This window comes from Diospyros lotus, chromosome 7, assembly GCF_014633365.1.
Source record: "Diospyros lotus cultivar Yz01 chromosome 7, ASM1463336v1, whole genome shotgun sequence".
NCBI lineage: Eukaryota > Viridiplantae > Streptophyta > Magnoliopsida > Ericales > Ebenaceae > Diospyros > Diospyros lotus.
Window position 1 is genome coordinate 36,577,249 of NC_068344.1, and position 23,230 is coordinate 36,600,478.

The following is a 23,230-nucleotide window of genomic DNA, read 5'->3' on the forward strand; positions in this document are numbered from 1 at the left end:
GAACTTTTTGTGTGTTTAACTAGTAATATATTTTTGTTATTTTCATTATAATAATTGATAAAACATCGAGCTTGACTATAATTATATTTATTCTAGTTTGTGAGATTTAATATATTAGAATTTCAATTAAAAAATATAAATTTTATCTATTTTTTATTTATATATTGAAGATTTCTAATTATTTATTTGTGAAGATAGACATCTCGCCTAACTATATATGTTATGTGTCTTTGATTTGATATGAGAATTAATTTTTTATTTGTCCTATTTTATTTTTAACATAAAATATCTCTTGAAATATAAAAATATGATATAATAATACAATTAAAATTCTTTATAATATTTTCATGTAACATAACAAGATCGGTTAATTTTCATATAATTAAAATTAGAAATATAATAATTAAAATACAATCAAGAGAAAAAAATATATTTAATGTAATAGAAATATCGTCAATATGGTATAATAGTTAATAATAATTTGTTGAGATATTAAATATATGATAATTGATAATTTTTTATGAATTTAACAATTAGGGTTTTGGTTTATATATGATTGGAATGACTTTTAAACTCAAATTCTACTTTGACTTTGATTAAAAATAAAAAAGATAAAAAGAATTTTAGTAATTTTAGATAGTTATATCTATTTTTCATAAAAAATTAATTAAAATATTATTTGTACCCTTAGCTATAATATTTATGTACATTAATGTGTTATATATTTATATTTAGAGACTCAATTTTAGATAATTATATTAATATATAAATGTCACAAAAAGTATTACAACTAAGCCTTAGAATAGTATTTCCAAATTTTAATAGTAAAAGGGCACAACAGATATTTTGGATATGAGGCGGTATAAGTGAAAGGAAAATTCTATTCGTAACCAGTTTTTTACTCTTTGCAACTAAAATTAAAATAAATTTAACAATTATTATTCACATTCGCTATTATTACTTGTTGCAGTCACTTATATTCCAAAATATCTTCATATATCCCATACACCACGCCGTCATCTTCTCTACAACCATTTGTTGTCGTCCCCTTCTCTATAGCATTTGTTTCTTCTTTGCAACCCCTATTCGTCGCCATCGCTTTCCCTACAACCGCCCATGACTCCGAACCCTGGAGTTCGGAGGTGTTGGGAGCCTCCGAAATCTGGAGTTCGAAAACTCTCAATTTCTATTTTATATATTATATAATATAATATATTATACATTTCAATTTGCAGGAACCTCCACTATTTTAATTTGTAGTTAAGTTAATATAATACTATAATATGTATATAATAATAATAATAATAATATTATTATTATTATTATTATTATTAACATTGCTACCTCCGAACTCTAGAGTTTGGAGGTGCTAGGAGTTCGAAGACTCTCAATTTTTGTTTTTATATATTATATAATATAATATATTACACAGCACAGACTCTCCACTATTTTAATTTGCAGTTAAGTTAAATTAATGTTTTATTATTTTCTCTAACTAGAATAATAATTTAAAAAAAATTATTAAAAATCTATCACATCTCATTAGTAGTTAACTATTAAATAATATTAAATGATTGGTGAATTGTAAAATTATTTTTTTTTAGATATAAGAAAAAAATGAATAAAATAAAATACCAATTAAAAATCAGAAATACATGCGTTTCCTGAATTCTGGAATTCGAAAAATCCACTAATACATACAATATTTACTTACACACTAATTCGGAAAATCAGGGATTCTTTGGAGTTTCCAACTTCTCAAACCCTTAGAAACACACACTAATACATACAAGATTTAGATTTACTTGTGTGTGATGTTATTTTTTTAAGTAGTTGTTATTTTTTTCGTCAAACTCTTTCCAATTCATTGTAAATATTTGAGTGTAGTAATCCATGGCTAACTTCGACCCGCTGATATTTTAAGAAGAAATGGCTGAATAATGATGGGTGTGAAACAAGAGGAATGAGTGACCTTAAGAAAAAAATAAATTTTTAATTTTCAATAGTGGGTATGAAATAATAAATAATTACGATGGACAACAAAGAGGAAATTATAAAGTTTATCGGTGGAAGAAAGTACAATGGCAGGTGATTGTTTAATGTGAGTGGTTGAGTAATGAAGATCATGGGTAAAATTGAATTTTTTTTAGAGCTATTTTAGATATATTGAAAAGTGGCTGCACGGAGTAAAACCGTGGTTACAAATAGTAGTGAAATTATATATTTTAGTCCGAACCTAACCATGGAAAATCCCTTCTCGTAAACCCTAGTCTCTCTCTCTCTCTCTCTCTCTCTCTCCCTCCCTCTGTAATCGATCTGCCCATGGGAACACCGGAGACGTCAAGGGAACCCTGCCCGGACCGGATCCTGGATGACGTCGGTGGCGCTTTCGGGATGGGGGCGGTTGGCGGCTCCGCCTTCCACTTCCTGAAGGGTGTCTACAACTCCCCAAAGGGCGAGCGCCTGATCGGCGGCTCGCAGGCCGTGAGGATGAACGCGCCGCGCATCGGGGGCAGCTTCGCCGTGTGGGGCGGGCTGTTCTCGGCCTTTGACTGCACCATGGTCTACGCCCGCCAGAAGGAAGACCCTTGGAATTCCATCATCGCCGGCGCCGCCACCGGCGGCTTCCTCCAGATGCGCCAGGGCCTGCCCGCCGCCTCGCGCTCCGCTCTGTTCGGCGGTGTCCTCCTCGCGCTGATCGAAGGCGCTGGAATCATGCTCAACAAGGTCCTCAGTCCGCCGCAGAACTTGCCGATCATGTTCGAAGACCCCATGCCTAACGCTAACATTCCTGCCGGTGCTCAGGCTTCCGAACCTTCGTCAGCCTGGTTCGGAGGGTGGTTTGGCGGGAAGAAAGAGGAAGCGAAGCCGGCCGGTGGAGTCAAGACTGAGATCCTGGAGAGTTTTGAGTCGCCCATACCACCGACCTTCGAGTTCAAGTGAGAATCTGGGGAAACTAGATTTTGTTATTCAGATATTTTTTTTGCGAGTTTTGGGTCTTCATTTTGTCGGGGATTGCATCGAGTGTATTATTTTTGTTGCTATTATTAATTTTCTTAATATTATCTGCCATAGTCGATAGCCAATGTATACTTCTGTAGACTAACTCAATTGTCTGAAGCCGGGTGGTTTTATGATTATAGATTCCATAACAGGTAAAAGAAATCTTTTGTTTGCTTCTTGGGTTAAAACTTCATAAAGCTATAATTTGGTTAGTTTTACAGTATTTCCCTCTGCCAGATCGAGTTATAACTCTGAGATACTAAATACCAGGGACATATTTCGGCCAAAAAAAGAAGTAAAAGAAACATTAACCACATACACCGATTTGTTTTATCTATACAACCATATATTCCTTCTTGCTACATGATGCTATTGCAATGAATGTTTGTCATTCGAGTGGCCTGAGATTTAACTCACTATGTTGAGTATGTGGTTTTGTTTTGGTTTAATTATCCGGGTTTAACTATTCTATTCTTTCTTTGATTCTTGTTTCTTCTTATTTGCAGTTTTTTGTAACTGAAAATCCCAACTAGTTGGGGCAATTAAATTTTCAAATTTGGGTTCAGTGTTTGTAGGACATTGCAATAGTTATGAAGTGTGGTAGTGGGGGGTTTCTCAATGAACTTTCTGCATTTTTAGTGACAATTCAATGAGCCAAAGGTTTGAACTCATTTCTGGTAGAAAGTATGCATTTTGATGTATGCATAACATGTTTAGATTTGTTCATCAAGGTAGCAATACACCACCTGGCTGCGTTCCAGCCTCTTTGTAGAAAAGCAAGGGAAATATTACATACAAATATCACCCTCTTTTTTATGGATGTTCTACTACTACTATTATTGTTGTTATCATTCTCATGGTGTATTTTTACCATGGCTCCTTAGAACCTGTTGTATTGCCTTGTTTTATGATTTAAATGAAGAATAAAGCTTGTATATTTTTAATCTGTATTCTTTTAACTCTAAAGAGTTGTAAGATGCATTCAGAAATATTATGACAATATAAACAATGAAAGGCCAGCAGTCCGCTTTCACCAAACACAAGAGGCCTGGGATTAGTGAATTGAATTGCATTCCCTTGTGGAGGGAGCAAGAACACCTAAAAATTCAACCAAATATATAATTCAGGGTGCCCCCTTTAGAGTTGATTTATTCTCTGTGAAGTCATTTGTTTTTAGATTAGTTTCTGTTCTTAGTATTCCCTTTGGGAAGTCTGTTAGCATATTTTTCATTTTGTAATTTGTATTAGTTAGTTTGTTTCAAAGCTGCCCGGAAAATGGTTAAATCCGGTCAGGATAGGGGCAGTTAGTTGTAACTGCCTTGCCCGCCTCTATGCTTTATAAATAGGGGCTGGGAGGGCTCGGTTGTGTGTGAGATCTCAGGATTATCTTGTAAGGGTTGTGCGGGTGAGCTAGGCTGAGAGATTTTGTATTTCTCTTGGGATTTCTTCTCTTGGTAGTCTAGGGTTTTAGACTAAGGGAAAAGAGAGGGTTTCCTAGTTCATATAATTGCTGTAAAGTTGCCAAGATAGTGGAGATTTCATGGGCCTAAGGCAGTCTGGATGTAGGTCTCTTTTTTTAGACTGAACCAGGATAAAATCTTGTTTCTCTTGTTGTGTTTTATTGCTGTGTTCTATTCCTATTCTTGTTCTTCCTATCGAGTGATTGTGTGTATATTGTTTGGGGGTATAATCAGTGAGTCTTGAGGGGTAGTTTGCTGTAAGAGTGTTGCGGTCTTAAGGACTACATTCTCCTATTCTTAGTCCCTTCCATGCCGGCCATGGAATTGAAGTTTTTATTTTCCATTTTTACCTTTTTGAGATCTATCAGTGCTGCAGAAGTCATTAAAAAATAGATCATGACTAATATAGAGCCCTCTTCATGCGAACTTTGCCAACTAAATTGTGAGCATTTTTGGTTACTATTTTGAGCAAGAGTTTCACACTTGGTGTAATAAAAAATAAATTGTCTTTGGGGAGTTCAGGATGCTGAAATAATTTAGTCCTGGGCCTGGCAGGTTATGAATGCCTTGTTGAATGATGTAAAGTTCTGTTGTTATACTGAATTCTTCATTCAGACAGTGGATGTTATGATCTTCACACTTTGCAGTTGGAGCATTATGTTTGTTATTCAATACGCTGAGTTACTGTAGTAGCCTAGCAGAATACTGGAGTTTAACTAGGCAATAGTCGATCAAGATTTACCATCTCTATGTGTAGTTATTGGTATTTTAGGATAACTGTTGCACAGGTATACATGAAATATGTATTGTGAATAATATTTTACTTGTTTTATCTGTCCATTGTCGTGCAGCAGTTGCCTTTTCTTCTGAGCTCTGTTTTTTTTTTTTGGCATATACAATGTTATCTGACATGTTTAATCAGTTTATTTGAGCCTAGGAGTGAGTGTTTGGTCGGTTTGATTACCGAATCGATCAAATTACTTAAACTGAATAAACTAAACTTGTGTAAAAAATCAAACCATACTGATTGAATAGATTCTCAAATGAAACAAATTAAATTTTTTTTTTTTAAAAAAAAACCTGACTGAAAAAAAAAGAAGAGAAAACTAGAGACAACCAAAAAGAAAACTGAACCGAAAAATCGAAAAAACAAAGTGTAAAAACGATATTGTTTTTGATATTTTAGTCGGTTTGATTATATTAGTTTTTTTCAATACGTAGATCGAGTTGCACTGAAATAATTGAAATTGTTAAATTTGAAAGTCAAATCAAATCGACTTATAATTTGAACCAAATTGAATTGAACGATTTTGGCCGATTTGATTAGGTTAGTTTGGTTTAATAGAAATGTTAGCTCACCTCAGTAGCTGTTGGTATATACCTTGTAGTGACCATAATTAGGCTAATATGGTCTGGAATTGTGCACAAGGATGTTATGTTACAAAAGGTGAGAGAGTATTCTGTTTCAGGTGGAGCTGCCTGGTTGATGATGTTCATGACGTCTTTGCATCAGTTCATTTTATTGCTGCAATGTTGAATGCTGCTAGTTTGCAAAGTTCAATCCATCTTTCATGTAACAGAGAATTGACACTGCTGTGGTTTAAGGAGACTCGATTTCTTTTCCTTGCTTTTGTTGCAAGTGTGAGACTTTCACCCTGTTCTGTGTTGGATTTTGGGTCCATCACACCTATAAGAACAATTGGTTTTGAGATGTGGGTGGGAAGCACCAGAAAGTTAAAAAAAAAATATAAAAAAATTAAATTTATATTTTTTTTCTTACACTTTTATGATTTTTCTTTTTTTGGTGCCATCACTCAAACTTTTAGTTATTTTGATTAGACTTATGAACGTGTATTTTTGAGTCAAATTAATTTTAATACTTTGATTTTTTTTCGTATAGTAATTTAATTTTTTTATTATTTTAATTATATTTATGAATTTATATTTTTTAGTTAATTCATTTTTTATATTTTGACTAATATTTTAAAAATCGAACTGAATCGGTGGCCTATCCGGTCCGGTTTAACTTAAAAGATCAATTGTCTTTCAACTCGGTCAAAATTCGATTGGACTGATGAACTGAAATTCGGATTGACTTCGATTTTTTTTATCCCTAACTTATTTTTAAATTTTAATTATTAATTAATTCTATAATAACGTATATAGCAATTATATATAAAATATTAGTTGTATATTAGTTAATAATAACATTTTTTATAACAATATATGAAATATTAGTATTTTAAATATATATTTAATATATATATTATTTAATTATAAAATATATATATGACATAATCCGATCGGATCATTCTAGTCTAACCGGTTGGACCAAGTGACCCGTGACCCAATTAATAGGGCGGTTCGCTTTCTGATTCGGTTTTTAAAACATTGATTTTGACGTGGACAGATTAAGACGTGTATTTTATTATTTTATTTTATTTTTTAATATATGAAAGTATAAGAATTAAATTAACACGGGAATATGTGTTAAAGGATATAGTCAAAATAATAAAAATTTTGAATGGTCATGTAAAAAAAAAATATATATATATAATAATTAAATTAATTTAAAAATCAAGTTGAAGAGATAATCAAAATAATGAAAAATTTAGGTGATTATACAAAAAAAATTCGTGAAAACATAAGAAGAAAAATATACATTTGACTAAAAAAAAAAAGCAATAAACATCTGCCACCTTTAAGAAGAATTGTATTTTAGATAATTTTGTATCTTGTCTTTTGTAAATTTTAGTTATTCAAGTGCAAATTTATTATTATTATTATTATTATTATTGTTATTGTCGTCTTTCATGAGGTTTAAGTATAATTGGTGCGTTGTTATACTTTAGTATTATTAATCTCTTTAACTGGTTAAACTCAAAGTATCATACAAAACCGCATTAGATACCAGAATTAGAAAAACGACCAAGGCTTAGGAGAATCAAACTTAATTCCCAAGCTAACGAGGTTTACCCGTTAACAAAGGACCTCGGTTTTGGATAGAATTACGATTTTATCGGATAAATAGCGCCAGACATAACAGACAGGTGGAGGGCATGAGGCTGCCACTGCTGCGTCAACTCCGTTCGCTCAACTCCAAGCCCCACTTCTACTCCTCAACTCTCTTCTCCGCCGCTTCATGACCGCCGCCGCAGGGCAGGTGTCTCCGTCGACCACCCGTCTGGGCTGGATCGGCACCGGCGTGATGGGCCGGTCCATGTGCGGCCACCTGATCAAGGCCGGCTACACCCTCACCATCTTCACCCGCACCGCGTCCAAGGCCCAGGGCCTTATCGACGCCGGCGCCCACTGGGCCCCCTCCCCTATCGCCGTCGCCGCCCAATCCGACGTTGTCTTCTCCATCGTCGGCTACCCCTCCGACGTCCGCCACGTCCTCCTCCACCCCTCCTCCGGCGCCCTCGCCGGCCTTAACCCCGGCGGCGTCCTCGTCGACATGACCACCTCCGAACCCTCCCTCGCCTCCGAAATCTCCGCCGCAGCCGCCTCCAAGTCCTGCTCCTCCATCGACGCCCCCGTCTCCGGCGGCGACCGCGGCGCCAAGAACGCCACCCTCTCCATCTTCGCCGGCGGCGACGAGCCCACCGTCCGCCGGCTCACCCCTATCTTCTCCCTCCTCGGCAAAGTCAACTACATGGGCGGGCCAGGCAAAGGCCAATTCGCGAAGCTCGCGAACCAAATCACCATCGCTTCGACGATGGTCGGCTTGGTGGAGGGATTGATTTATGCCCACAAAGCCGGCCTCGATTTATCCCTATATCTCGACGCAATTTCCACCGGAGCGGCCGGTTCCAAATTGCTTGACGTGCACGGAAGCAAGATATTGAAGAGGGACTTCGAGGCCGGATTCTTCGTCAGTCACTTCGTGAAGGATTTGGGAATTTGTTTGAAGGAATGTCAGAACATGGGTCTTGCTTTGCCTGGACTGGCTCTTGCCCAGCAGCTCTATCTTTCTCTGAAAGCTCATGGAGAAGGCGATTTGGGCACCCAAGCGCTCATTCTGGCTCTCGAGCGGCTCAACAATGTGTCACTGGAGTCTGCTGCTTCTTCGGCCGGGCAGGCTTAGATGCAAACCGGTAAAACTTGCATCTTGATTGGAGAATTTGGACTTACAGTGTGTACTTTTTTTGTTTGTTAAAACATGTTTTGACTGGTGGGGATTGTATGGATCGAAGTTTCCTTTGATGAACAAGATAATCTTCCTGAAAATACTGTCTTGCATCTTATTGGGATCTTGCAATGATGCTAAATTTGGTCTAGACTTACTGATGTTTAAAGAGAGTTTTGGCCCTTTTGGGGAACTAGAACCAGAAGGGCACGTTTTGTTTTGAAGGTGAAATTGCAGCCAATCGGGCACTGCTGCTGATATGGCTGCACTTTCCCCTTCCTCCTGGCAGCGTGACAAGGCATCAGCTGCTGCATTTTCCTTTCCTCTCCTGAACTGAATTACGCAGTCCACTGCCATGAGTTTGGTCATACTTTTTTTTCTGTAGTTGGGTGTGTAATCTCTGCTGCATTAAGAACTTCAGGCTTTCATGATCTGTCCGGATAATAAACCTTCCTCCTTCCAAGTAGTGTCGCCACTTCTCTACTGCCATGAGGACTGCCATCAATTCTTTCTCATAAATACTGATGCCTTGGTGTCTTGGGGCTAGGGATTGGCTTAGGAAAGCTAGAGGCCTGCCTTCCCGTGAAAGAACTGCCCTTATACCATAGTTGCTAGCATCGGTCTCTAGCACGAATGGTCTACTGAAGTTAGGTAGACCATGTACGAGCACTTCACTAAGTGCTTTCTTCAGCTACTCAAAGGCCTCCTCAGCCTTGGGGTTCCACTTGAAGCCTTCTTTTTTCAATAACTCCGTTAAGGGCTTGCTGATCAGGCCGTAGTTCTTCACAAACCTCTAGTAGTAACCGGTGAGCCCTAAGAACCCTCTTAGTGCCTTGATACAGGTGGGTTTAGGCCACGCTACCACAACCTCAATTTTCTTGGGATCAGTGTCCACCCCAGCTCTTGAAATCACATGTCCCAGATATTCCACCTATTTTTGTGCAAAAACGCACTTGATTGCTTGATGTACAATTGGTTGAATCTCAAGATCTCAAATGTAGCCCTAAGATGGTTTATGTGTTGATCAAATGAAGGGCTATAGACTAGGATATTGTCAAAGAAGACCAACACAAATTTTCTGAGGTAGGGTTCAAAAAATTGGTTCATGAGTGCTTGGAATGTGGCTGGGGCATTGGTTAGGCCAAATGACATAATGGTGAATTCAAAATGGCCATGGTGGGTCTTGAAAGCTGTTTTGGGTATATCTTTTGGATCCATCCTAATTTGATGGTATCCTAATCTTAGTTAGGTCCACTTTAGAGAATATAGATGTGTTCTTGAGCTCATCTAAAATGTCCTCAATGATTGGTATTGAGAATTTCTCCTTGATGGTAATGGCATTGAGTTGCCGATAATCGATACAAGAACGCCATGTACCATCTTTCCTTTTCACCGAAAGGACGGGTGAAGCAAATGGGCTATGGCTAGGTCTGATGATATCTTGGTTCAACATTTCTTTCACAAGTTTTTCAATCTTAGATTTGAGCTTAGGAGGGTAACGGTAGGATCTAATGTTCACTAGTTCAACATTAGGTTGAAGGGGTATTGTGTTGTCTAGGGATCTTTTAGGCGGTAGGTTCTTAGGTTTTATGAAGAGGTCTTGGTATTCAACCAATAATGCATCAAGACAAGCCAATTCATGTACCTGCTAGGTGATAGCAGATGGTGGACTCCCATGTGTAGGACCCCCTTCACTCCCTTTGTCTAGTTGCTTCAATGGAAAATAGCTGAGCTACTTGGGACACCTTCCTTCTTATTAGTTGCTGTAATTTCTTCCCCTTGATCATCTTACATGTTCCCAATTCGATATTCCCCTGTAGTACCACTCTCCTTCCTTATCCAAGGTCACCTTTATTTTGTTGAAATCAAAACTGATTGAACTAACTCCCCTCATCCAATCAACCCCAAACACAATGTGACACCCTCCCAACTTCAATAGCCTCAAAATCTGCTTGGTACTCTTCCCCTTGTATTTCCCAGCAAAATCCCAAACATGCAGATTTGCTGATCATTCTGCTTCCATTGGCTACTGTCACTGACAGTGGCTGTGTGCTGGCCAAAGGCCACTTCATCCTTTTGGTTGTACCCTTATCGATGAAACTGTGGGTACTTCCACTGTTTATCAAGACTGTGAGAGGGTTGTCCTGTGCCTTCCTATCTACTTTGATAATTTTACTACTGGCCTTTCCTTTGATTGCATGTAAGGAAATAGCTCCCTTCCCTTCTTCTTCCTCTTCTTCTATCACGACCATCTCCTATTCTTCTTCCTCTTCTTCTCCCTATAGTAGAAGCAACTGCTTCTTGTATTGGTGCGTGATGGTGTATATATCCCCACATTTAAAACATAATCCCGCAGCCCTCCTTTGCTCAATGAACTTGTTCCTCTGTGGTAAACTCGGATTATGTACTGAATTTGCCATATACCTCACCTCAATTCCTCCTTTGAAATTCTCCTTGTTCTACATCCTTCCTCTTGATAGTGCCATTCCTGGGTTAACCCCTCTCATTTGGCCCCTTTGTTTCTTCATCAATGCTTCTACCCCTAATTCTTGTAGCAAAGCATCCTCTGTTGCTTCTTGCACCGATCTAGGCCTCATCATTTTTACCATGGATCTGAGATCATCGTTCAATCCATTGATAAAACTTGATACAAAATACTTCTCATTCATATAGGGATTTATGTTAAGCATGAGTGATTTCAGCTCTTCAAATTGAAGTTGGTACTCATGTACAGTCCCCATTTGTGTCTACTGTTCTTTGCCTTCCAAATCTCTCACAAATTCCCTTAGCAAACTCCTCCTCACTCTTGCCTATCCTTGGAACCAGACGTCGCCTACGTCATTCAGATATATTGCTGCCAGAGTAACCTTCTGGTCATCAGCCACTTGATGAATATTGAATAGCTTCTCGCACCTCCTAATCCACCACACCAGTAATTCTAACTTAGGAATTGGGAAATTCGAATGATCGGAATTCACCGGAGCCTCAACCCTTCTGCCTGACACATTATCTCCAGTAGCTACCGGATCCGTTCCCAATTCCATGGATTCGACTCCTCCATGACTCGTACCAATACCTGGTAGTATGGGATCCAATCTCTCGAGGCGGAAAATCTAGGGATAGCCTTGCTAGTGCCTGGTTAGCGAACATCATCGCGAATTGTTGCATCTGATCTCGCACCATGTTGCTATGCTCTTGCATCTTTTCCCTAATCTGGTCTCGCATCTCCCCTTGCAACCGATCTAAGACGACTTCTAACTTCCTGTCAACGGCAACTCTGATTATATCTTCCATTCTATACCTCCATCATCGTTGCAGTTACTTGTTGTAACTGCATCTTCATCTGTTTCATCCGCATGCCATCGATCATTGCTCAAGATCATCGGAATTCATTGGCTAGGACTCTACTCAGATACCAATTTGTCAAACTTCCGATCTGACAAGGGAGAATTCTTGGTGCTCTGAGAAGAAGGAATAGAGAATTTAGGGGGAAAGAGGGGGTAAGAGAGAATTCAGAAATGAGAGGGAAGAGAGTTTGGAGGGAAACTAATTTCTAATTCAATCATCGTGTGGAATTAGGCGCAGATCAGTGTAATATATACTGATCTATGTCCAAATTTGGGCGCCAAAAATGGTTAGCCCTTAGTCCACTTGGCCTTTACACCTGTCACGTGCATGCTGGAACATTCCTCCAACTATGCCCGAACGCAACTTATTTTCTAACAAAGCCAACAATATCTAACTAGGCCAAACAGCCCACTAAACAGCATACTAATGTAACACAAGAACACCTAAAAATTCAACCAAATATATAATTCAGGGTACCCTCTTTAGAGTTGATTTATTCTCCTATTCTTAGTCCCTTCCAAGCCAGCCATGGAATTGAAGTTTTTATTTTCTATTTTTACCTTTTTGAGATCTATCGGTGCTGCAGAAGTCGTTAAAAAATGGATCATGACTAATTTAGAGCCCTCTTCATGCGAACTTTGCCAACTAAATTGTGAACATTTTTGGTTACTTTTTTGAACAAGAGTTTCACACTTGGGTGTAATAAAAAATAAATTGTCTTTGGGGAGTTCAGGATGCTGAAATCACAATTTAGTCCTGGGCCTGGCAAGTTATGAATGCCTTGTTGAATGATGTAAAGTTTGTCTGTTGTTATGCTGAATTCTTCATTCAGACAGTGGATGTTATGATCTTCACACTTTGCAGTTGGAGCATTATGTTTGTTATTCAATACGCTGAGTTACTGTAGTAGCCTAGCAGAATATACTGGAGTTTAACTAGGCATTAGTCGATCAAGATTTACCATCTCTATGTGTAGTTATTGGTATTTTAGGGTAACTGTTGCACAGGTATACATGAAATATGTATTGTGAATAATATTTTACTTGTTTTATCTGTCCATTGTCGTGCAGCAGTTGCCTTTTCTTCTGAGCTCTGTTTTTTTTTTTTTTGGCATATACAATGTTATCTGACATGTTTTATCAGTTTATTTGAGCCTAGGAGTGAGTGTTCGGTCGGTTTGATTACCGAATCGATCAAATTACTTAAACTGAATAAACTAAACTTGTGTAAAAAATCAAACCATACTGATTGAATAGATTCTCAAATCAAACAAATTAAAAAAATTAAAAAAAAAAAAAAACCTGACTGAAAAAAAAAAAGAGAAAAAACTAGAGACAACCAAAAAGAAAACTGAACCGAAAAATTGAAAAAACAAAGTGTAAAAACGATATTGTTTTTGATATTTTAGTTGGTTTGATTATATTAGTTTTTTTCAATACATAGATCGAGTAGCACTGAAATAATTGAAATTGTTAAATTTGAAAGTCAAATCAAATCGACTTATAATTTGAACCAAATTGAATTGAACGATTTTGGCCGATTTGATTAGATTAGTTTGGTTTAATAGAAATGTTAGCTCACCTCAGTAGCTGTTGGTATATACCTTGTAATGACCATAATTAGGCTAATATGGTCTGGAATTGTGCACAAGGATGTTATGTTACAAAAGGTGAGAGAGTATTCTGTTTCAGGTGGAGCTGCCTGGTTGATGATGTTCATGACTTCTTTGCATCAGTTCATTTTATTGCTGCAATGTTGAATGCTGCTAGTTTGCAAAGTTCAATTCATATTTCATGTAACAGAGAATTGACACTGCTGTGGTTTAAGGAGACTCAATTTCTTTTCCTTGCTTTTGTTGCAAGTGTGAGACTTTCACCCTGTTCTGTGTTGGATTTTGGGTCCATCACACCTATAAGAACAATTGGTTTTGACATGTGGGTGGGAAGCACCAGAAAGTTAAAAAAAAAAAATCAAATTTATATTTTTTTTCTTACATTTTTATTATTATTATTTTTTTGTGTGTGGTCATTCAAATTTTTGATTGTTTCGATTATATCTATAGACTTGTATTTTCAAATTAAGTTAATTCTAATAAATTTTTTTTCGTACGATAATTTAAACTTTTTATTGTTTCAATTATACTTTTAGATTTATATTTTTTTAGTTAATTTAACTCTTATATTTTAATATAGACAGATTATGACTTGTTTTTCGTTATTTTACTTTATTTTATTTTTTTATATATAAAAATATAAGAGTTAAATTGACTCAAGAATGTAAATTCATGGATATAGTTTTGAAATAATAAAAATTTTAAGTTGTTATATGAAAAAAATCAAAATATAATAATTAAATTAACTCAAAAATTAAGTTTAATTGTGTAATTAAAAAAATGAAAAATTTGAGTAATTATACCAAAAAAATCATGAAAATATAAGGATAAAAATATGAATTTGACCTAAAAATTAAAAAAGAGCCATAAACATCAGTCACCCTTTAAGAAAAATCAAATGATTATCATGTATTTTAGATAATTTTGTATCTTGTCTTTTGTAAATTTTAGTTATTCAAGTGCAAATTTTATTATTATTATTATTATTATTATTATTATTATTGTCTATCATGAGGTTTAAGTATAATTGTTGCATTGTTATACTTTAGTATTATCAATCTCTTTTTAACTGGTTAAACTCAAATTATCATACAAAACCACATTACATACCAGAATTAGAAAAACAACTCAGGCTTTATTAACGAAGTTTACCTGTTAATAAAGGACCTCGGTTTTGGATGGAATTACGATTTTATCGGATAAATAGCGCCAGACATAACAGACAGGAGGAGGCATGAGGCTGCCGCTGCTGCTTCAACTCCGTTCGCTCAACTCCAAGCCCCACTTCTACTCCTCAACTCTCCTCTCCGCCGGTCTCCGCCGCTTCATGGCCGCCGCCGCAGAGCAGGTGTCTCCGTCGACCACCCGTCTGGGCTGGATCGGCACCGGCGTGATGGGCCGGTCCATGTGCGGCCACCTGATCAAGGCCGGCTACACCCTCACCATCTTCACTCGTACCGCGTCCAAGGCCCAGGGCCTTATCGACGCCGGCGCCCACTGGGCCCCCTCCCCTCTCGCCGTCGCCGCCCAATCCGACGTTGTCTTCTCCATCGTCGGCTACCCCTCCGACGTCCGCCACGTCCTCCTCCACCCCTCCTCCGGCGCCCTCGCCGGCCTCAGCCCCGGCGGCGTCCTCGTCGACATGACCACCTCCGACCCCTCCCTCGCCTCCGAAATCTCCGCCGCCGCCGCCTCCAAGTCCTGCTCCTCCATCGACGCCCCCGTCTCCGGCGGCGACCGCGGCGCCAAGAACGCCACCCTCTCCATCTTCGCCGGCGGCGACGAGCCCACCGTCCGCCGGCTCACCCCCATCTTCTCCCTCCTCGGCAAAGTCAACTACATGGGCGGGCCAGGCAAAGGCCAATTCGCGAAGCTCGCGAACCAAATCACCATCGCCTCGACGATGGTCGGCTTGGTGGAGGGATTGATTTATGCCCACAAAGCCGGCCTCGATTTATCCCTATATCTCGACGCAATTTCCACCGGAGCGGCCGGTTCCAAATCGCTTGACCTGTACGGAAGCAGGATATTGAAGAGGGACTTCGAGGCCGGATTCTTCGTCAATCACTTCGTGAAGGATTTGGGAATTTGTTTGAAGGAATGTCAGAACATGGGTCTTGCTTTGCCTGGACTGGCTCTTGCCCAGCAGCTCTATCTTTCTCTGAAAGCTCATGGAGAAGGCGATTTGGGCACCCAAGCGCTCATTCTGGCTCTCGAGCGGCTCAACAATGTGTCACTGGAGTCTGCTGCTTCTTCGGCCGGGCAGGCTTAGATGCAAACCGGTAAAACTTGCATCTTGATTGGAGAATTTGGACTTACAGTGTGTACTTTTTTTGTTTGTTAAAACATGTTTTGACTGGTGGGATTGTATGGATCGAAGTTTCCTTTGATGAACAAGATAATCTTCCTGAAAATACTGTCTTGCATCTTATTGGGATCTTGCAATGATGCTAAATTTGGTCTAGACTTACTGATGTTTAAAGAGAGTTTTGGCCCTTTGGGGGACTAGAACCAGAAGGGCACGTTTTGTTTTGAAGTTGAAATTGAAAAGGGTATCATATTCTTGAAAGTTCTCTCTCTCTTTTCTTTTCCTTGGCTGGACTTTGGATCATGCAATGCAATATTTATCATACAAAAAGGCGAATGTTACTGTAGAAATAAATTGGGATGGTTAAAACCATTCCTTATCGCCAGGCGAATACGTGTTGAGAACTACCAAGTAGCTAACATCTTGACTGTACCAGCAGATCAGATTGTTACCTTATTTGCATTGCATTGTATTACTACTACTACTACCACTAGTGGTGGAAGAACGGATGTATTCTTCTGCCTAACCGCAGCTGTTTGAGAAAAACATCCTCAATCCCTCACTTTTATTCGTCTTGTCTAATGAGAAAATGGAATAGTTCACTAGTAACAATACACCTTTCAGACCCAGGGAAACAAAAAAAAAAAAAAAACCAAACAGGCAACAGCTCGATGCATGAACCTTAAATAAAGGGTTTGCTAGCACCATGTCTTTGAAGGAGAAAATATACAATGACTAAAACATTCAAAACCCCCTTTACCAGAAGTACACTTTGTTAGGATTCCTCAACCTCCAGATACTGGGAGTTTGAGGCGGCGAGGAGGGCAGCCCCGATGCCTGAACCGTCGTTGGAATGCACGATGACAACAGATTCGGATGCGTCGCCCATCAACTCCTTGAGGGTGCTCTCCATGGCATTTCTGAACTTCGTGTAGTGCTCAAAAAGCCCACCGTCCAAGGCTATCACTGACCTCTGCTTCTCCCCGGGCTTCACTGTGTCTTTACCCAGTTTCTTGAGGATGCCTAAAATCCCAGCTGCCGCAAGACGGGCTCCGCGAACAGCGACGATGTCACAGAGCTCAACCACTAGTTTTCTTGTTTTTAGGGAAGTGTTAGATATCTAAACAAGAATTGAAACAAATCAGGAATTTACCCAAAAAATTCCAGACCCCTTTGATGGCATAATTTACATTGATTGCTACTGCCTATAGTTGCATTTGAGTTAAGTATGCAATTCACCAAATAGATGATAGAAAAGATGGAAGAGAGATCCAAGTCTTCCAAAATAAATTGGATTTAGAATTTAACACTGATATATAAGAGAGAGATGAAATCTTGTACCTCCAGGACATCCTTTAACTTGCTTCCAATGACTTTGAGATCAGAAGATGCGTCGTGATGCATTGCAGACATATCAGGGGTCCTACACATGTTACCATAAATTTTCTAGTCTTTATACATTTCAATGAGTCATAAGGGTCTTATAAAAGAGAAGGCCATAGATAAAAATGATTGGTGAGCTTATTCATGTAGTTGATCCCTAGTATGAAAGAAGGCTTGACACCTCGTTATACATTTCAATGGAAGTGGCTTGTGTTTATGCAGACCACATAAACAGCAATAATAAATCAAATATATATATTTGTGGAGACATTACAAGGATTGTGGCTCACCTTAATATAAATGGAATTTTAAGCTTTGGGGGCACAGCATCACCAAAAATGGCAGCCTCTTCAGCAATCCTGCACAGAACTTTGCGTAAAATTTCTCCCAAGTACATGCCAGAAATCATCTTCTCGTAAATCTGTCCAAGTCAGTCAAGAATATGAAATCAGACACTGTTTGTTGCGTTGATGTAAAAAGATAAACATACTGACACCACAAAACAGCAACCTGTTCACCGGGGTTCAAGCTCTCAGCATCCATTGCTTGATCATATTCTGTAAGTGGGAGATGAGATGAACGGAAGTTGCCCCATTCCATGTTGATGACCTTGAAGAATAAGGCGAGAACACATCATCAAATCACAGCATAACATGTACTCCAGACACAGTTGACACTCAACATCATGAACATATCTACCCATATAAAATAGGATGGTACGACAGCACATATCAAATCTTTATCCCACTATGGGATGGCTACATTTCTAGATTGTTAGTTATTTCCATCTACGACTTTATATTCTACAAGGCCTTTATTTCCCATTCTTAAATAAGATGGTGAGATATATAAATAATTGGAGGTCTATATAAAGATTGACTCATATTTGACTATAAAGAAATTTAGAAATGCTAACCATTTCTCCTGATTTGGGCAGAAGACCCTGCCATTTTGGAATTGCATGCACCCGCTCCACATACGCTGCATTGGTTCCAGTACCCAAAATCACAGCAGCAATGACATCTGGGTTGTCATATCTGCCTCCTGCTAGTGTTCCAATGGTATCATTGACCTGCACCGGTTCAACCGACTCAACAAGTTAAGGAATTGTAGTCTGATGAGAAACGGATTAAGGTTATGTTAGGGACAGATTTTGGAGGAAAGAAAAATAAAATTACATTCCTTCTAATAAGAAGATTTATATTCCTTTTTATTTTTCTTTCTACATATCCTTGTTCCAAACATATAGCACAAGCAAACTCTAAGTCACCAATCTCACACAGAGGACTGCAGTGGAGATCCTGCGAGGAGAAGCAACAACTTACCAGAGCAGCCACACGCAGATCAAGACCTACACTTTCCATGGCTCTTGTCAACTCCCCCACAACGTCTTGTCCAACCTATTATAAATCTCGCCACAAAAAAGAATTGAAAATCAAAACAAAGAAATGAACATTAGAGGAAAACACATGGACAGTGTTAAGAAGCAGGTCACTGAAATGCATGACAGCACAAGTCACAATACCATTTTCATTGATTTATATAATAAAAACATAGCACGTAGACAAACAAGAATTATGTACTAGAAAAATGTAGTTAAGAACCAAGCATATTTATTTCTTGCAATAAACATACGCTTCTAAATAGGGAACAGTAAATTCACAAAATAATTAGGATATTATTTTAGTGGGGTTAAGTGCCTGGCATGGTTTTACTGAAACTGTCAAGAATAAAACCTTGATTTGCTTTTCTTTCAACAAAGCCTTGTCCCAACAACTTGGGAACTGGATACAACCTTGTCTTGCTTTCCAGCTTAATAAAAACCAATAATTCAGTCAAATCACAAGCCAACTAGTCTTTATTATTGCAACATAATTAACTTCAGTCTCCCCATTCTCTTAATGCTGAGAGTTTGATGAAAAGCTCTCACCGCAGATTTGTGGAGGGATGAGGCCATGAGGCCCCAAATCCAAACAATCTAATTTTAAAATTTAAGAGATAAAAAAATAAAAAAATAATTAAGAAATTATGAAATACTAAAAATACGAGGATTTTATTCATTCTTTTCTTTTTATTTGCTTATAAATTTGTATTGGTATTAGTTCGCTTGAATTTTAAAGTTTATTAGAGAAATACATAATGGGTTTTAATTTTCTTTTTAGGTTCAATCATAGTTTTAATAATTATATGTTTATTTAACTGATAAAAATATATCCAAGTTCAACCGCATTCTGATCATTGACCCATGAACCTATTCAACACTTGGACTTCATTTTCCAAACATTGGTAATTATGATAGGATGTTTAGTTATTTATTTTGTTTTATTTAGATCTTATATGTTTAATTTCGTCACTTATTTATTTTGTTTGTTAGAGTAATTATCTTTTAATTAGGATTCCAACCAATAAATAATTTTTTTGTTAGATTAACATGATTTTCTTTTTGTTTTTTAAGTAACTAGCATCGGTTTTATGGTTTTTACTAAAGTAGTATCGGATGGTATCTGAGACTCAATAGAGAGACCCCACTAAGTAGCATCGGTTTTTTCCTTTGCCCATACAGTAAAGGGCAAGGAAAAGCAAACCCGCTCGTGTAACTAGCGGGTTTGCCTTTCCTATGCCATACACTTGGCATGCTTTGCTAAGTGCTAACAAAGAGGAGCTGCTGAGACCTACCAATTAGACTGGCGTGTCTCTTGGCCCAGGCTTAGATAACATTCGGTGCTACTTTGTTAAAAATCTCAAATCTGATGCTGGGTGCATAAAAAAACAATAATGTTAATGAAAAACTCTTATAAATAGAGCATATTATGCAATTAGAGATGACACTTTTGATTGATATTGAATACAATTGATGATTCCCTCTCTCTCACTCTCGGGTCTTTCTTAAGCTTCTTATCTTTTCTTTCTTCCCCTAATTTCTTCTCCTCCTCTTCAATATTCTATAACTATTCCGTATCAGAGGGTGTCTCCCTTCTAACCAAGTCTTATTACACATGAGCAAACCATACTTTGCCAATTCTCCCTCAATTTATCTACAATAGATTTTACATCTAGCATCTCAGTGCATAAGGACTCTAGAGCAAGTAGTTCAAAAGGTGAACTAGATGTGAAAGGAGACTTAAAATCGTAAGGGTACACACTCACATGTATATGCAAGTGAGCGGATCGAAAAAGAACACCTCACTTCACAGTTGGATGGGGCCAAGTGGTGGGTTGTATAGCCAAAAAGACCAAAGAAAAAGGAGATTTATCAAGAAAGGATGTTTAGATCCACTACATGGGTGGGGGGAGGGGGGAAGGTGTCCCCAGTGCCTGAGACTGCCCACTTTGCAAGGGTTGGGAAAGCAGGGAGCTTCATGCACCAAGGATACCCTTTTTTTTTTTTAATGTAGCGATCTGCTTATCCTTTCTTAATGAATAGATCTGCTACATAATTCGAAAAATAGATACATTGACAACTTTTACTTCATTCAAGTAGAGTCAAAGTAATGTATAAAACAAGAGTATTTCTCATAGTTCTCTAATATGCTAAAATAGGGAAAGACTAGCATGAACCACTGTAAAGAATTAACTCATATTCAAAACAAGTTCAATAAGGAGATTGAAGAAATGTATATAGAAGTTATCAAGGATCAGGTGTTTTACATAAATGGAAGAGAATCAAAGAATGTCTTAGCATACCATATGGAAGGGGAGAAAAGTAATAGTAGTTCAAAGAAAACAAGTTTAAGTGCTTGCTTTGACCAGAATTATCTAAACTTTCTGTAAAACAACTTGCTATCAGATTATTCAGATTGTTGCTGTCTATTTTATTTGGAATTGCACCTTAGAACTAAACTTGACTTATAGATGAAAAAGGTAAATTAAATTCATGAAGACAAAAATAAGAGTAAAAGTAATGAGATTAACCGCATCTTCAATAGAGAAGCCTTTGGTCCATTTAATAAGACTTCCTGATGCAATTGATGACTGCCTGACAGGGAATGAGAAGGTGAAACCTAGCTCTCTTTGCCTACCAGGCGGAGGATAGAAATCTCCAGCTTCCGTATCAACAAATTTCTTGAGTGCTTCGGCAATAAAACCAAATAATGCCTGAAATCACCTAGTTCAAAATGATGAGAAACAGAAACAAATAATGAGAGCTAAAGAATGCAGTGCTGGCAGAACAGATACTCACATCTGAAGACCCCACCATCAAATGAGGAGGGATAGAAACTTCTTCACATTCTTGTTTAACAGGCTTGTCTTTCCCACTCAACAGTACACGCAGGACACGGAAATTTGTGCCACCAAGATCCAATGCGTAAAACAAACCTTTCTCATCTCTAGAAAAGAAAAATACAAAAGTAATTACCGTGTTTGCCTGAACTCTCTTTATCAGTACAAGAAATCATGAAACTATAAGTACAACAACAAGGATCAAAACATTCCATGATCATAGAGTTATCCTCAAGGCAACGTACAACAATGAATTTTAGACCACCCTTAATCCATGGGAAGGCAAGTTTCATAATTGAATTCAAGTATAATATAAGAACTGGACGTGTTCTAGGAGTTGGTTATTCTTACCCATCTAAAAGGAATCCATTCATCCACATCCAATGGACCAAAAGAAAGTTGCTCCCAAGGTACTAATTTATCCCATTCACCAAGCCAAGTGCAAAAGAGTGGAAACCATAAAGGAAAAACAGAATATTTATCATAACGTTTAACAATTTGCATAATCAAGGATTTATCAATATCCATCGAGAACGTGAAACCTTTGATTTCACCCAACTCAAACTATGATTAAATTAAAACAAAGACAAGTCTTTGAAGGTTCTTAATGAGAGAAGAGGCCATTTCTTCAATCCAACCACACTAGATCAGATCAGTAAGCTAATATACACATCAAATTCGCAGCTTTAATATCCAAGTCGATTAATCGAACAGTTGAAACGCACCCTGTAGGGAGACTGTCGACGAAGCTAATGATCATCTTGAGCTTGCTGCCGCCTTCGGAGGCGAGGCCTGCGTGCATCTCGACGGCCATGGCGTCGGCGACCTGCCTCAGCTTCCCAATAGGGGTCCCACACTGCTCCTCCAGCTCCCTCAGTATCGCCACCGCCTTCGCCCACCTCCCCGAGCTTCTCATGCGGTGGCGCACCACCAGCGTAGCCGCCGCGCACGCCGCCGCCGCCAACACCGCCGCCGCGCACACAGTTACCTTCCCCATGACTAAAAACCCACTCGAATCTCGCTCCCCCCTTCGATTCTGTCTCTTGATTATTGAAAAAGCCCTGGTGAGAAAGTGGGGCGACTGAATATTTTGACAGAGAGACAAAATGGAGGAGTTTTCTCGGGAAACTGAAGGAAAGCAACAACATTAAAAAGAGGGCCTTCTGCCTTTTTTTTTTGGGTCACTCTTTCGATCTTATCTCCACCACCCATCTGTCTGTATCTATGAAATCAGCCATTGCCAAGGCAAATTCGATTTGATCTTTGCTTTGGCTCCATTAATTTTGATTTCCTTTATACATATAGGATTTGGAAAGAATTACCGAACCACGGCGCGGCCACCCTTTTCATTACAGCCCACCGTCTCCAAGTCCAAGCCTTTGTTTTCCCGTCATCAATTGCTTCAAATAGAAATTTCCATTTTGTGTATTTCTTCTTTGGTTATAATATCATTATTATTATTATCTAAAAAGAAAACTCATAATTTTAGTTCGTTATTATTGTTAGGCTTTGATTTATATTTTTGAATTAATTTAATATCAATATTTTTATATATAAAAAAATAAAATACTAAATTATATGTCATACTCTATTTATATCAAAATATAAAAATTAAATTAATTTAAAAAAATAAATTCAGAAATATAACTAAAATGATGAAAAGTTTGAATTGCAATAAAAAAAAGAGTTAAAATATAAAAAATAAATTAATTTAAAAATACAGATATATTTATATACTAAGATAAAATATCATTACAAATATCAAA

At 37.9% G+C, this 23,230-nt stretch overlaps 4 protein-coding genes across 4 annotated transcripts; 3 read left to right on the forward strand and 1 right to left on the reverse strand.

Moving 5' to 3' along the window:
- The first annotated feature begins 2,234 nt into the window (after window positions 1-2,234).
- On the forward strand, window positions 2,235-3,176 carry LOC127805804 (mitochondrial import inner membrane translocase subunit TIM17-2-like). Its single transcript, XM_052342588.1, has one exon. The coding sequence runs from the start codon at window positions 2,323-2,325 to the stop codon at window positions 2,941-2,943; it is 621 nt and encodes a 206-aa protein (XP_052198548.1). The 5' UTR covers window positions 2,235-2,322; the 3' UTR covers window positions 2,944-3,176.
- A 4,326-nt stretch (window positions 3,177-7,502) lies between these two features.
- On the forward strand, window positions 7,503-8,693 carry LOC127805994 (probable 3-hydroxyisobutyrate dehydrogenase-like 1, mitochondrial). The gene has a single exon (XM_052342910.1). The coding sequence runs from the start codon at window positions 7,606-7,608 to the stop codon at window positions 8,548-8,550; it is 945 nt and encodes a 314-aa protein (XP_052198870.1). The 5' UTR covers window positions 7,503-7,605; the 3' UTR covers window positions 8,551-8,693.
- Window positions 8,694-14,766: 6,073 nt separating this feature from the next.
- Window positions 14,767-16,517, forward strand: LOC127805997 (probable 3-hydroxyisobutyrate dehydrogenase-like 1, mitochondrial). Its single transcript, XM_052342912.1, has one exon. The coding sequence runs from the start codon at window positions 14,787-14,789 to the stop codon at window positions 15,822-15,824; it is 1,038 nt and encodes a 345-aa protein (XP_052198872.1). The 5' UTR covers window positions 14,767-14,786; the 3' UTR covers window positions 15,825-16,517.
- Window positions 16,396-22,600, reverse strand: LOC127805996 (hexokinase-1-like). Its single transcript, XM_052342911.1, has 9 exons — window positions 22,190-22,600; window positions 21,424-21,571; window positions 21,156-21,338; window positions 18,569-18,643; window positions 18,160-18,315; window positions 17,754-17,852; window positions 17,534-17,664; window positions 17,202-17,283; window positions 16,396-16,980 (listed from the first exon to the last, which is right to left on the reverse strand). The coding sequence occupies exons 1-9, from the start codon at window positions 22,459-22,461 to the stop codon at window positions 16,636-16,638; spliced, it is 1,491 nt and encodes a 496-aa protein (XP_052198871.1). The 5' UTR covers window positions 22,462-22,600; the 3' UTR covers window positions 16,396-16,635.
- Between the last annotated feature and the right edge of the window lie 630 nt (window positions 22,601-23,230).

Coding starts and splice junctions, on each gene's coding strand:
- LOC127805996 (XM_052342911.1), bottom strand. CDS start 22,461: ATGGGGAAGGTAACTGTGTGCGCGGCGGCGGTGTTGGCGGCGGCGGCG. Junction 18,644..21,155: donor GCTTCTCTATTGAAGATGCG/GTTAATCTCATT, acceptor GATTTATAATAG/GTTGGACAAGACGTTGTGGG. Junction 17,853..18,159: donor TGCCCAAATCAGGAGAAATG/GTTAGCATTTCT, acceptor TTATTCTTCAAG/GTCATCAACATGGAATGGGG.
- LOC127805804 (XM_052342588.1), top strand. CDS start 2,323: ATGGGAACACCGGAGACGTCAAGGGAACCCTGCCCGGACCGGATCCTG.
- LOC127805994 (XM_052342910.1), top strand. CDS start 7,606: ATGACCGCCGCCGCAGGGCAGGTGTCTCCGTCGACCACCCGTCTGGGC.
- LOC127805997 (XM_052342912.1), top strand. CDS start 14,787: ATGAGGCTGCCGCTGCTGCTTCAACTCCGTTCGCTCAACTCCAAGCCC.